Raw genomic sequence first — 14,770 nt, forward strand, 5'->3', positions numbered from 1 at the left:
AACAGTTTCAGAAGAATAGGTATTAATTCTGCTTTAAATGTTTGGTAGAATTTCCCTGGGAAGCCATCTGGCTTTGGGCTCTTGTTTGTTGGGAGATTTTTGATTACTACAATTTTCCTTGCTAGTTATTGGTCTGTTCAGGTTTTCTCTTTCTTCCTGGTTCAGTTGGTAGTTTATACATCTCTAGGAATGCATCTATTTCTTCCAGATTGTCTAATTTGCTGACATATAGTTGCTCATAATATGTTCTTATAATTGTTTGTATTTCTTTGGTGTTGATTGTGATCTCTCCTCTTTCATTCATGATTTTATTATTTTGGATCCTTTCTCTTTTCTTTCTGATAAGTCTGGCCAGGGGTTTATCACTCTTACTAAAAAGAACCAGTTCCTAGTTTCCTGTTTTTTTGGTTTCTATTTTACTGATTTCTGCTCTGATCTTTGTTATTTCTCTTCTCCTGCTGGGTTTAGGCTGTATTTGCTGTTCTTTCTCCAGTTCCTTTAGGTGTAGGGTTAGGTCGTGTATTTCAGACCCTTCTTGTTTCTTGAGAAAGGCTTGTATATGTATTACTACATACTTTCCTCTTAGGACTGCCTTTGCTGCATCCCAAGATATTGAACAGTTGTGTTTTCATTTTCATTTGTTCCCATGAAATTTTTTTTAAACTGTTTTTTTTTTTAAGATTTAATTTATTTATTTGACAGAGAGAGATCATAAGTAGGCTGAGAGGCAGTCAGAGAGAGTGAGAGGGAAGCAGGCTCCCTGCCGAGCAGAGAGCCCGATGTGGGACTCGATCCCAGGACCCTGAGATCATGACCTGAGCTGAAGGCAGCGGCTTAAACCACTGAGCCACCCAGGCGCCCATGTTCTCATGAAATTTTAAATTCTTCTTTATTTTCCTGGTTGACCCATTTATTCTTTAGGAGGATGCTCTTTAGCCTCCATGTATTTGAGTTCTTTCCAATTCTCCTCTTGTGATTGAGTTCAAGTTTCAAAGCATTGTGGTCTGAAATTATGCAGGGAATGATCCCAATCTTTGGGTACTGGTTGAGACCTGAGTTGTGACCCAGATGTGATCTGTTCTGGAGAATGCTCCATGTGCCCTAGAGAATGTGTATTCTGTTGCTTTGGGATGGAATGTTCTGAATATATCTGTGATGTCCATCTGGTCCAGTGTGTCATTTAAAGCCTTTATTTCCTTGTTCATCTTTTGCTCAGATGATCTGTCCATTTCAGTGAGGGGAGTGTTAACTTCCCGTACTATTGTTGTATTATTGTCGATGTGTTTCTTTGATTTTGTTATTAATTGGTTTATATAGTTGGCTTCTCCCATGTTAGGGGCATAGATATTAAATGAAAGGACATCTAAAGATGTTAGATCTTATTGGACAGATCCTTTAAGTATGTTATAGTGTCCTTCCTCATCTCTTATTGTCGTCTTTGGTTTAAAATTTAATTTGTCTTATATAAGGATTGCCACCCCAGTTTTCTTTTGATGTCCATTAGCATGGTAAATGGTTTTCCACCCCCTCACTTTAAATCCGGAGGTGTCTTTGGGTTTAAAATGAATCTCTTGCAGACAGCATATCAGTGGGTCTTATTTTTTTTATCCATTCTGATACCCTCTGTCTTTTGATTGGGACATTTAGCACATTTACATTCAGGGTAACTACCAAAAGATACGAATTTAGTGCCATTGTATTGCCTGTAAGGTGAATATTACTGTATATTGTCTCTGTTCCTTTCTGGTCTATATACTTTTAGGCTCTCTCTTTGCTTTCAATATTTTCTGTAGGGGTGGTTTGGTGTTTGCAAATTCTTTTAGTTTTGTTTGTCCTGGAAGCTTTTTATCTCTCCTATTTTCAATGACAGCCTAGCTGGATATAATATTCTTGGCTGCATATTTTCCTTGTTTAGTGCTCTGAATATATCATGCCAGTCATTTCTGGCCTGACAGGTCTCTGTGGCTAGGTGTACTGCCAATCTCATATTTCTACCATTGTATGTTACAGACCTCTTGTCCCGAGCTTTTGTCTTTGTCTCTGAGACTTGTAAGTTTTGCTATTAGATGATGGGTTGTTGACCTATTCTTAATGATTTTGAGAGAGGTTCTCTGCCTCCTGAATTTTGATGCCTGTTTCCTTCCCCCAAATTAGGGAAGTTGTCTGCTATAATTTGCTTCAGTGTACCTCCTGCCCCCCCCCCCAACTTCTTCTGGGATCCCGGTTCATCTAATGTTATTTCATCTTAGGCTATCACTTATCTCTTGAATTCTCCCCTTGGGATCCAATAGTTGTTTATCTCTCTTTTTCCTAGCTTCTTTATTCTCTATCATTTGGTCTTCCATATCACTCATTCTCTTTTCTGTCCCCTTTATGGTAGCAGTAAGAGCCTCCATTTTTTATTGCACCTCATTAGTAGCCTTTTTGATTTTGACTTGGTTAGATTTTAGTTCTTTTATTTCTCCAGAAAGGGATTCTCTAGTATCTTCTATGTTTTTTTCTAGCCCAGCTATTATCTTTATAATTGTCATTCTGAACTCTATTTCCAACATCTGTATTGATTAGGTCCAACATGTTTATGTTTATTTTTATTTTTATTATTAATCAATTAATTAATTAATTTGTCAGAGAGAGTGAGTTAGCAAGCAAACACAAGCAGGGGGAGTGACAGGCAGAGGGAGAAACAGCCTCCCACTGAGCAAGGACCCCAGTGTGGGATGTGATCTCTAGACCCTGTGATTGTGACCCGAGCCAAAGGCAGACTCCTGAATCAACTGAACTACCCAGGTGTCCCTAACATATTTAATTTTTCCTGTAGCTTCTTGAACATATGAATTGATTTATAATAATTGTTATCATATCTTTGTTTACTAATTTACTATCCTCTTTGTCATTTTTGAGTTTTCAGTTGAAATATTTTCTCTTCTTTATTGGCTGCATTTCCTTGCTTCTTTGAATGCTTTGTAATTTTTTATTGCATTCGAGGTTTTGTGAGTTTTACCTTATTTGGTGCCAAATCTTTTAAAATTTTAATAAATATTTTTGAGCTTTATTCTAGGGTTTAATTAAGTTATTTAGAGACAGGTTCATCTTGCTTTATACTTTGTTACATGTGACTAAAGAAGCATTTAGCCTTGAGCTTATTTTGCTTTTCTATTGGGTAAAACTCTTCTGAATACTGTAACAAATATACTTAGAATGAGGTTTCTTACTTTGATGGGAACAGGAGCTGAGCTGCTCCTATCCCTTTGTGAAATTGGGGCTTTTCTTTCTCTAAAACTTTTGTGGTATTATTTCCCAGATTTTGGGTGATTTCCTATTACACATATACTGATCTCTATTCAGCTGAAGACTAGAGGGGACTGTGCAGATGTTAGAGTCCTTTTTCTGTTCAGCTCTCTTACCTCTGGTACTCTGTCCTCTGAACCCTGGCTGTCTGGGCTTTTCCAGATGCCGAGGTCTTTCTCTTCAACTATGAAACTGCTGTGCCATGGGTTGGAACCTCTCTAGACAGAAGGCTGGGTCAGTCATAGGGTTTACCTGTGTTGTTTCCTTTCTCTCAAGGATCACTACCCTTATGTTGCCTACTGATATCTGAAAACTGTTTTTCCTACATTTTGTCTGATTTTCAAAACAGTTTCTTCAGGCAAGAGTGTAAATTTGTTCCCTGTTATTCCATCTTGTCCAGAAGCAGAAAATTTCCTCGAAGTTTATTGTATACCTGCAGTAATTGAGAAAAAAATTCCTGGAGTGTCCTAAATCAACAAAACCAAATTTATCATGTTTTTACTTTGAGCTTATTTTCATATTACTCTAATATGTCTAGTTACCTAACTTCTGTAAGGGTAATAGCTAACATTTATTATGTTTGTACACTATATCAGGCACTGTTTTATGTGTTTTGCATGCACAGCAAGGGAGGCACCTGGGTGGCTCAGTGGGTTAAAGCCTCTGCCTTTCGCTCAGGTCATGATCCCAGGGTCCTGGGATCGAGGCCCGCATCGGGCTCTCTGCTTGGCAGGGAGCCTGCTTCCTCCTCTCTCTCTCTCTGCCTGCCTCTCTCCCTACTTGTGATCTCTATCTGTCAAATAAATAAATAAATAAATAATCTTTAAAAAAAAAATTACACAGCGATTTAAGACACATTTTGCAGGTAATGAAACTGAGTCCCTTACTTGACCACTTTTAAGCTATTAGAAAATTTGGGAGTCCTTTCATATCACATTAGAAGCAGCAGATTAGAAGTAAAGGGAAAATGGAATCCTTTTATAATAATGAGAAGTAACTGTTTATACCCATTCAATTATTCATTCACTTCCCCTTCACTCAGCAAATATTTATTACTCATTTTCTGTGAGCCAGGCATAAAGTACAAAAAGAGTCAAAAACACAGAAATCTTAGTCCCATGGTGTTATCTATCACCACTTTTTGGGGACAGCAATGCATTACATACAGTAGGTGTTTCTAAGTAGTGTTTAAATAAAAATTCATTTATCTGCATACCTTAGTTATTGGTTATAGCCACCATGATGTGTTTATTGTTTAAGTATTGGTGTTTGGTCAGATTTGTGGAGTATTTGGTGTCTTCATAAACTTGATGGGACTACCATCATAAACTATGTCACATTTACCCAAGTTTATTTTATTTATAAAAGTGTAGCTTGAATCTTTTCCCATTATGATAGGGAGGGTACAGCTTTGATAGGCATTATCATTTAGAACAGGAATTGGCAAACTATGGCTTATGGGCCAAATCTGTTCTGCTGTTTGCTTTTGTAAATAAAGTTTAATTGGGACACAGACATACCAATTTGTGTATGTAGTATCTATGGCTTGTGCCCTGCAAAGGCCAAATAGAGTTGTTGCAAAAGAAACATTGTGGTTACAAAGCCAACTTATTTACTATCTGGCCTTTTACGAAGAACTTTGTGCTGACTCCTAATATAGAAGTTTTAATTTCTGGAAATTATGTTTCTTTTGATGAAAAAGGAAAGCTAGACAAACATTGTTTTATGTTTAGTATAAATTAAACCTTAAGGTGCTCATTAGACCCTAAGATTTTTTTCAGAGGCAAATTTAGTTTTCGGTACATTGCTTATTTTAAAGTACTATTTAATCTATTATATTTCATAAATTTGTACTACTTTTGTTGTATGAATGTGAAAAGACAATTAAAAAAGAAAAGACAATTCAAAATGCAAGATTAAAAATGTAAGAGATCTATTAACTAATCATAAGATAGAGATTTAGATGGATTCCCATTTAAACCAAAGTTTAAAAAACAAAATAGCAATAGTAGAAAAATTTTATAAGATAGCCGGAGAAATGTGAACATTGATGAGATATATTTCGATTCTAAAGATGGTTCATCTTTTTATATGTCAATTGCTTAGGCTGAGGTTCTGTTTTTTTAAAAAATCGTTTTTAATTTTATTTGTTTATTTTTGAAGATTATTTATTTATTTGTCAGAGAAAGAGAGAGAGAGAGAGAGCCCACAAGCAGGGAGAGCTGTAGGCAGAGGGAGAGGCAGGCTTCCTACTGAGCAAGGACTCTGATGTGGAACTTGATCCCAGGATCATGAGCTGAGCTGCAGGCAGATGCTTATGGACTGAGTCACTCAGGTGTCCAAAAAGTCATTTTTTAGATGTAAAAAAGTTCAAATTAAAAAAAAATTTAAAGGGTTAAATTCTGATCATTTAATTTGGTAGGTATGTTATTTCCAAATATAGCAAGTTCCCCTTTATTTGCACATTTTTAAGTCTTTAAGCTTTAAGTGATCAGTAGTACTAATTTGTCTTTCCTCAATTTTGTATATTTATGATGAATAAGGAAGCGATAGGTAAAATAGATAGAAATCAGTTTTTAAGTCCAAAGAAGCAGCTCTCATTTTCTCTTGTGTCTTTCTCATCCAGAATAATGTATTTTGATTATTGGGATCCCTGAGCATTCTTGAGAGCTTTCTAAATCACAAAATGAGACATTTTTAGACTGATTATGGAGTCATGATTCCTTGAAAATGGGTGGTTGCCATCCATGAGGTTGCAGTTCACATCTCATATTTGGCCAAATAGCTCTTTCTGGGAAGCTTGGCTGTGCTAGTGTTTGCCGCAGCAAACAAGAAGCACTGACTTGTTGAGGGTTTCAATAACCCTACCTGAGGGCTGCTCTCAGTAGAGTGTCATTGCTTTTTGTTTTACATCATGTTGGACTTGTTTTAATGTAAATTAAATTGGGTATAACACAAGGAAAATGTTGTCCCTTAGGGAATTTTGAACCCTAGTTTATTATTATTTGTTTAATATCTTGCCTATGTTTGTTTGATGCTTAGTATGCTTTAGGCACTGTCACATATGCTTGGATATGTCAGTGAAAAAACAAAAGATTCCCATTCTTATGACGCTTACAGTTTCTTTGGGGAAGGTAGAAGTAAACAATAGGCATAATATGTAAATTACAAAGTGTTTAGTATGTTAGAAAGTAGAAAAAAGAAAATGTGGAAAGAGCAAAATGGCAGGGATTGGGAATCCTGGGTAGGTAGTTGGGTATATTTTTACATAGGTCACATTAAGGGGACACTTTTGAGCAGTTGAGGGAATTTGCCACTTGGGAAAAAAGGATGAGACTGATAGAGGGAACATTCAGGGCGAAGGCTTTGAGACTGGTAGTCCCCTTGGCATATTTGTGTTTTGGGGAGGCTGGAGTAAAGTAAGCCAGGGGGCAAGAAGACTAAGAGATGAAGTAAGGAGGGAGCAGGAAGGATCACATCACTTAGGATTCTCATTCAAACTCCAGGATTGTGCAAATTTTGAAAAGAGGAATGTCATTGTCTGACTTATGTTTTACAAGGAAGTCGGTAGCTAGTGAGCATAGACTGGGGCAGGGAGCAAAGCAAGGCGTACGTGAAAGTAATGAGTCCATTGCAACAGTTCAGGTAACAGGTGATGGCAGTTTAGACAAAGGTGGTAGCAGGAGAGGAGGTGAGAAGTGGTCACATTCTGGATATATTACAAAGGTAGAGTCAATGGGATTTCCTAACTTGAATGAGACAAAATTTCTTTCTAAGTTTTCTCCTTGGAGAGTCATTAAGACTGACAAATGTGAATGATACTGCATTTAATATTCTAGAAAGTGATTTTTTGGGCATGTTAGTATCATGTAGCTTTTCAGAATTTTAAAATGATTTCAAAAGCACTTATATGCCATTTTGTGTGATTATTAACTACTAGAGAGGTAGTTTTTGATAGGAAGAAAAGGTCATATATTCAGTATTCTTATACATAAGATGGGAACCAGATAGTCATATTCCCGTGAATATTGTAAAATGCCTCAACTATTTTAAAAATTTGCATAGCAGCCAATTGCAAATTGATTTAATTTAAAAGCAATGTCTTTAAGAAATGAAAAATAAAACTAAGAATATTTTATTTAAGCAAAGATTTTATTTATTTAGTTGACAGAAACACTTGAGCAAGAGAGGGAACACAAGCCGGGGAGTAGGAGAAGCAGACTTCCCGCTGAGTAGGGAGCCTGATGTGGGGGTGGATCCCAACCTTGGACTTGGGATCATGACCCGAACCAGAGGCAGATGCTTAATGAATGAACCTCCCAGGCCCCCAAAACTAAAAATATTTTGTAAAATGCCATTAATTCCAGATACTGGGATTGGACCCAAGATGACCAATGGGCATGCTAAGATTTAGCTTCAAACTTCTGTTCTGATCATTTAATATACTACTTCAGCATATCTTTTACATCTTCACATGAAGAGAAGTTATTTCTTATATCACATTCCTTTTCTAGAAGAAGGAAGCGCTAAAAATGCCATCAGGATGGCTCAACTCGTATTCAAGTTTCTATTTGTTTTTCTTCCATTTGAACTTTATATGACAGTTTTTCTTTTCATTTTCTATGCAGTGGTTTCATTTGATGGAAGAATAGGACAAACTGTTTTCTACTTTTCAGAATCCTTTAGAATTAAAAAAAAAAAATAGAAGTTTGAAGGGGTAAAGTTGTTTATTCTTGTTGGCCCTCTCTTTTTTCAGTGCCTCCTACCTTTATGTATATTGGAAAATAGTTATTGGACTTAACTATTTAGTTTCTCACTAGAACTATTTGGATGTGTTTGAGTGGCTCCTTAGATTCTGTTTTCCAGTCTGTCCTGATCTTATTAACAAATGAATCTAAAGACTTCAATGTGCATTACTTTGAGTTTTAGTGTTGGGATGATTAGAAGAACAGAAACAAAAAATAGAGATCAGAAAACTAATGAGCAGGCATAAACAAGTTCAAGGAAACCTATTATTAGCTGGTTGAGATCTTTAAGAATTGGCTCTGGAAGGAGATGAAGTGATTGATTATTATGGTAACTGCTTGCTGTTACTGTGTTAAGGAATGAATGGAGTGGTTAATTATCCTGAATGCTATTTGAAATCTTTGAAAATAAGTTTTTTATAGTTAGTGAACAGTATCCTTTTATTTACTTCTTTATGTTAAAACTTGAAGTTTAGGGCTTAAAAAATTACTTTTGGTATACACCATAGTACTTACCAGAGTAGAAATGATCTGAGGCTCATATATATAGGTCATTTGTATATTTTTGTTGTACCAAGTCTTGCAAATGTAAGTACATCTCATTGTTGTGGGGCATCTCTAGATGTACCCACTCATTTTGAGTAGAACCAGTTGTTATAGTAGGCAAGATGACCAAATCTGAAAACGTTCACTGAAACTTTAATTTTTAACCCGATTAAATAGATCTTCTGACCATAATGATTCAAGATAAATCTTAATATTTTCCACTGGGAAATCAACTATTTTTTTTACTTTTTATGTTGCATTTTGCCAACTTTTAGTTGTTGGTTATTGCAAATGAAATTGTACCATTTTCAGTTGTAAAATTTCTAACTTGGGGAAAATTTTAAAATTTGGGACATATGGCCATATTATTATTTTGAGGTAAACCTACAATTATATTTATGTGCAAGACACTTTTTCAGTTGCCTTACTACATGATTTATATTTATTGAATTTGTAGGAGAAGATGATACTGAATTTTTAAAAGAATAATTTTCTGTTATTAGCTTTTTAGTTGGAGAAGGAGCCTACAGATGGGCAGTAGATCACGGAATACCCTCTTGCCCTCCTAACATCATGACCACAAGTGAGTAAAAATTTTTCAAAATTAAGCTGTATTAGCATATATACCTGGAAGTGTTAACATTGCTTTAATCCACATAGTACTCTGATATATAAAAAAGGAAGCTTATATGTTGAACTATTTAGAGTTAAAAGAAAGTTATTTGATTTTAAGGTACTTTTATATTCCTGAGGATCCCCCCATTCTTATGGTTTTATAGAAGTATTGCTAAAGGATCCCTTTTAGGTTACTTAAAATAATTACTAACAATAAAATCTTAATACTACCCCCTCAGAGAGAGAGAGAAGAAAACATTTATCCATCTTTGACCTGAGGAAGGCCTTTCTAGGGACAAGTGCAAGAGAAGGAAGAACAAAAGTGTTACTATATAAGAGTTAAGACTGAAAAAAACCCACTTACCATAAATATGACAAAGTATACATATCCTTAATCTATGAAAATGTATATTAAATTAAAAATCACACAAATACAAATAATACCCCAAAAGAAAAATGATCAAAAGTAATAAATAGATAATAGAACATAACTAATTGGGAAATGCAAATGAGGACATGTTAAATTTGTTCCCTCCTAATTTGTGAGAGTTAAAAATACTGTATCACTGCTCATAGGTATGTGATGAAATGAACATAATACATTGTAGGTACAAATATAAGTTAGCAGAAATTTTGGAGGACAGCTAAGTAATATAGAGCAAAGCCTTAAACTTACTCTGCTTGTAAGAACTTGACATTAGAAATACAGACAAAATTTATATAGTTCTCAGTAAGCATTATTAAGAATGTCAAAAATTTTGGAAAAATCTTATATCCAACAGAGAGGAATGTAAGTAAGTAAATCATCATATGACAAAATGTTATGTAGTAACTAGAAATTGTTATCAAGACTAATGTCTGATCATGATTAACTCTAATGACTTTGAAAAATGAAAAATGAGTTATAAATATATATGTGAATGTGTTTTATATGTCTATTTGAAAAATGAAATCATAGCTACTAATATTTATGCCTAAAAGACAAATATTGAAAACATACACTACTTGTTTTTTAAGTTAAATTTTAATTTTCTGTCATAGTTACCTATGACTATAAATAATCATGAAAATATGGGGAATCATTCAATCCAAGGAGACCAAGTTGTATTCAAAAGAAATGATTATATATCATAGCAGGTATGTAATAAGGATCTTTTTTTTTTTTAAGATTTTATTTATTTATTTGACAGAGAGCGGGCGAGCGTGAGAGCGCAAGAACAAGCAGGGGGAATGGCAGGCAGAGGGAGAGGGAGAAGCAAGCTCCCCACTGAGCAGAGTGCCAGATGTGGGGCTTGATCACAGGACTCTGGGATCATGACCTGAGCCAAAGGCAGATGCTTAACCAACTGAGCCACCCAGGTGCCCTTAAGGATCAGTTTTTAATAACATTATATTCAAAATGAGGACCCATGTAGCTGAACATTGTAATAATATAAAGAGGCTGGAGGGAAGGGAAATACGTTCATGGTAGGCAAACTGGGAGTATGAGTTCTAATTCTCATAGTCCCTCCCACAGATTCTGCCTTAAAATCTCCCAGTGGAATTTATGTAGAGTTCTTATGTCACCCAGTCAAATCTGGTCATTTGATAGTTCCATTTCGTTTTTTCCTTGGAGATATGCCACTTGGCACCTTCATGTCTAGAATGGGTGTTCAGTAAGCCTGGTGCATGACTCCCATCCCTGGTCTTTACCTCACCATCATATTGGATTTCCTTTTCATCTCTCCAATACCAGGTTCTCTGTTTCCTGAATCTCATGTGGTTTTTTTCTCTCTTGTTTTATTCCCTTATTTGGTATATACAAAACTAGAAATTGTTTTTCCTAGGTTTTGAAGAAATTGTTCTCTTATGTTCTAGTTTTCAGTCTTGCTGTTATGCATTTTGATTCCCAGTTCTTCATGGTATATTTTCATCTTTGGAAGGAAGCCTTAATTCCTGTGTTCTTAGTATTACAATGAAGCATCTTGGAATGGGTCTTTTTTTATTCAGCATGCCTGGTACTTACTGAGTACGGAGTACTGAGTACTTTTAATCTGGAAATTCATGTAGTTTAGTTTTGAGGAACTTAAAAAAATTTTGTATATTAATCTCTTCCTTATCTTTCCTCATTTTATTTTTCTTATTTCTGTGAATTAGATGTTGGATCTTATGCTCCAATCCTTAGTATCTTTTTCAAAAATTATTTTTTCTCCTTTTTGAAATCTCTCTTGTCCTACTATCTCAGAAATGTCTTCAGTTTTATCTCCTAAACCTTCTACTACTTCTTCTTTTTTAAAGATTTATTTATTTATTTGTCAGAGAAAGAGAGAGCAGTGTGTATGAACAGGGGAGTGGCCAGCTAGAGGAAGAAGCAGGCTTCCTGCTGAGCAATGAGCTTGATGTGGGACTTGGTCCCAGGACCCTGGGATCATGACCTGAGCCCAAGGCAGATGCTTAACTGAGCCATGCAGGCATCCCTAAACCTTATACTTCTGATGAATTTGTAATTTTGGCTTTTATTTGTTTTAATTTCTAGGGATTCGTCTATGACTAATACATTTATTTATTTTACAAAAAAGAAAAGTATTGACCTAGGTGAATTTGAGGAGAAATTGTAACTATTATTTAATTAAAAAAATTTAAATGCTATCCTATTTGGGCACTTGTCTAATCCTCAGTCAAGATTAGCTTGTATACTGGTACTTAATGATGTTCTTTAAACTTGATTACCTTTTTTTTAGTAAAGAAAAGGTGGAATTTAATCTTTATTTACAGGACACTGCAAGAGAGAAGGTTCCACATAGAAATAAGAAACCCACTGAGAGGAGGAGCTTCATACAGTTTGTATAGTTTGGAACTGGTCAAGTAGAGTTTTGTTGTAAAAAGTGCTATAATAACAAAACCCATTTTTTAAAATTTTAATAACAAAACCCATTTAAAAAGAGTTTTTAGTAGAGAAACAGTAAGACAAACTTCTACCAAACAGAGCACACCACAAAAAACTTTCTGCCTCAGCTATATGAGCTAAAAGTTAAAGGTCCCAGCAATGCCATCCTGAACCTGGAACGTATAGCGTTCAGAGGTAGTTTCTGGCACAACATTTTGATCTTCCTCTTCCTCGACAGAGAAATACTTCTCAATCAAGTTTAATGAAGCTTTGTATACAGACTCATTTTCGTGGTCTTTTAGAGCCTCGGTTTTGTCCAAATTTCCACATTCTTCAGTCATTATACTAAGTTTCTCAGTTTTACCTAGTGTCTCAGCAACCTGAAAGATGTTTGAAATGGCATCCAGAATAACCGTAATAATTTTGGTATCCTTTGCAGTTAAGAGGTTCATCAATGGTTCTATTATGCCACAATGAACGAGGTATACAATCTGTTCAACTGTCCCACCACTTGTATAGTTGGTCACAGCCCAGACAGCTTCTTTTTGTGTCTTAAAGTCTGCCTTAGAGAGAACATCAATGAGAAATGGGACTAATCCATGATTCACAACTTGCTGTATCTGGTTCTGGTGGCCAGCTGTGATGTTTGACATTGTCCATGTGGCTTTCTTCTGAATATTAGTTTTAGGGTTCGTTAGCAGGCTGGGAAAGACAGCAAGTGCTCCTGCATCTATTACAACCTGAGTCTGTTCATCTGTCCCAGTGACAATATTAACTATGGCTCTTAGTGCAGGAGTCACAATGGGCAATTCAGTAGCTCTTAGAAGCTTCACAAGCTGGGGCACAACTCCTGTTTTCACAACCATTTCAATCCATTCATTTGGACCATCAGTAAGGTAGGAGATGGCCCAACAGGTATCTGCCAAGACTTTTGGATCATTGTGATGCAGGAGACAAACTAAAGTAGGAAGAATCTGCTCGACAGCATCTAACGGGGGTGCAGGATTCTTCTTGTGACAAAGGTTTTGAAAGTGTCCAAGTAAGGTTAGGTAAGTAGCCACATGCTAATGATGACATATCAGGAGCCACAAAGAGAGCCAAAAGCGGATCAACTGCACCATACTTGATAACCAAGTCTCGAAAAACTGAACCGTCACCTGCAATGTTTCCTAGAGCCCATACAGCTTGTTTGCTGATGTGGGCATGGGAAGATGCCAACAGAGAAATGAATGCTGGGATAGCACCTCCATCTACCACAGCCTTGGTCTGTTCTGATGTCCCAGAAGCAATGTTAGTGAGAGCCCAAGCAGATTCAAACTGAACGGGACTACAATCAGTTCTGCCCAAGAAGGACACAAATTTTGGAACCAAACCAGCCCGGATTATGTTGTCTATGGGGGGTCTGCTTTTCCCTAGAAAGCAGTTTCCTAGCAGCTTGAATAGCCTGGAGCTGGCTTTCCAAACTGTTGCTATTTATGCCTTTGACAAAGTCATCAACAGACCAATTTACAGTGCCCTGTTGTTGCGGTTTTCCTGCAGTGGAGAGGTAGCATCATTGGGAAACGAGCTTACGTTTCCCCCTTTCAGCATTTGGTCATCCTTCTTAGCTTTCCTCAGCTCCACATTAACTTCTATTCGACACCGCCTCATTTCTGTACTGTCTTTCCCCTTGTTCCTGAATCTGTTAAGGCGGGCAGCTGGTGAATTAGCATTCTCATTGGTGGACATGGTTATGAGACAAAGGGAGAAAGACAGTTGGCTCAGGCTTCCATGGGAGGCAGTCTGGGACGTGCAGGCTGCAGGTCAGCTGCCTTCAAAATGTCCACCACGGATCACCCCAAAGACGGTGTGGCTTGTGCAGCTGGCCGGTGCTATTTTTTAAACTTGATTACCTTTGTGGTTTGGGAAGGTGTCATTGGTAGGTTTTTATCCTTTTTCAGTGTTCCAGAAGTTTTAGAATGTCTTTCTCAGGGTTATTCTAAAATAGTCTTTGACATAGTTTCTCATATACTTAATATTTCATTCCCATATGTAGATGTGAATTTCTGCCTGGCATTATTCCCTTCAGCTTAGAACAAACATTTCTGGTAATGTGGTAGGTGTAGTGGTGAAAAATCAGCTTGTTATCTGAAAAAAAAACAAAAAACAAAAAACAACACTTTATTTTTTTAAAGATTTTATTTATTTGACAGAGATCAACAAGTAGGCAGAAAGGCAGGCAGAGAGAGAGAGAGAGAGAGGAGGAAGCAGGCTCCCTGCCTAGCAGATAGCCTAATGCGGGACTTGATCCGAGGACCCTGAGATCATGACCTGAGCCGAAGGCAGAGGCCCAACCCACTGAGCCACCCAGGCACTCCTGAAAAAAACCCTTTATTTTTGCCTTTACTTTTAAAGTATAATTTCTTGTCAAATACAGACTTCTACATGGTCAGATTTTTTTCTTTTAGCACCTTTTTTTCCTTTCTTTTGTTGTGGTAAGAAATATATATAACATAAAATTTACTACTTTTTTAAAAAAGATTTTATTTGTTTATTTGACAGAGAGAGATCATAAGTAGGCAGAGAGGCAGGCAGAGAGAGTGAGAGGGAAGCAGGCTCCCTGCCGAGCAGAGAGCCTGATGTGGGATTCGATCCCAGGACCCTGAAATCATGACCTGAGCCGAAGGCAGCGGCTTAAACCACTGAGCAACCCAGGTGCCCCTAAAATTTA

The 14,770-nt window shown here is 36.6% G+C and overlaps 1 protein-coding gene across 5 annotated transcripts in view; it reads left to right on the top strand.

The window, feature by feature from the left end:
* Positions 1 to 14,770, top strand: part of TASP1 (taspase 1) — a 287,466-nt gene that overhangs the window by 54,421 nt on the left and 218,275 nt on the right. For all 5 annotated transcript variants that reach the window (XR_006815397.1, XM_045981844.1, XM_045981845.1 and 2 more), the window contains one exon: positions 9,083 to 9,162. Coding sequence is in view for 4 of the 5 variants with exons in the window: in XM_045981844.1 (XP_045837800.1) it covers positions 9,083 to 9,162 (80 nt within the window). In the remaining variant the exon portion in view is untranslated. The remainder of the gene's footprint in view (positions 1 to 9,082; positions 9,163 to 14,770) is intronic.

The sequence above is a fragment of the Meles meles genome, chromosome 16, assembly GCF_922984935.1.
Source record: "Meles meles chromosome 16, mMelMel3.1 paternal haplotype, whole genome shotgun sequence".
NCBI lineage: Eukaryota > Metazoa > Chordata > Mammalia > Carnivora > Mustelidae > Meles > Meles meles.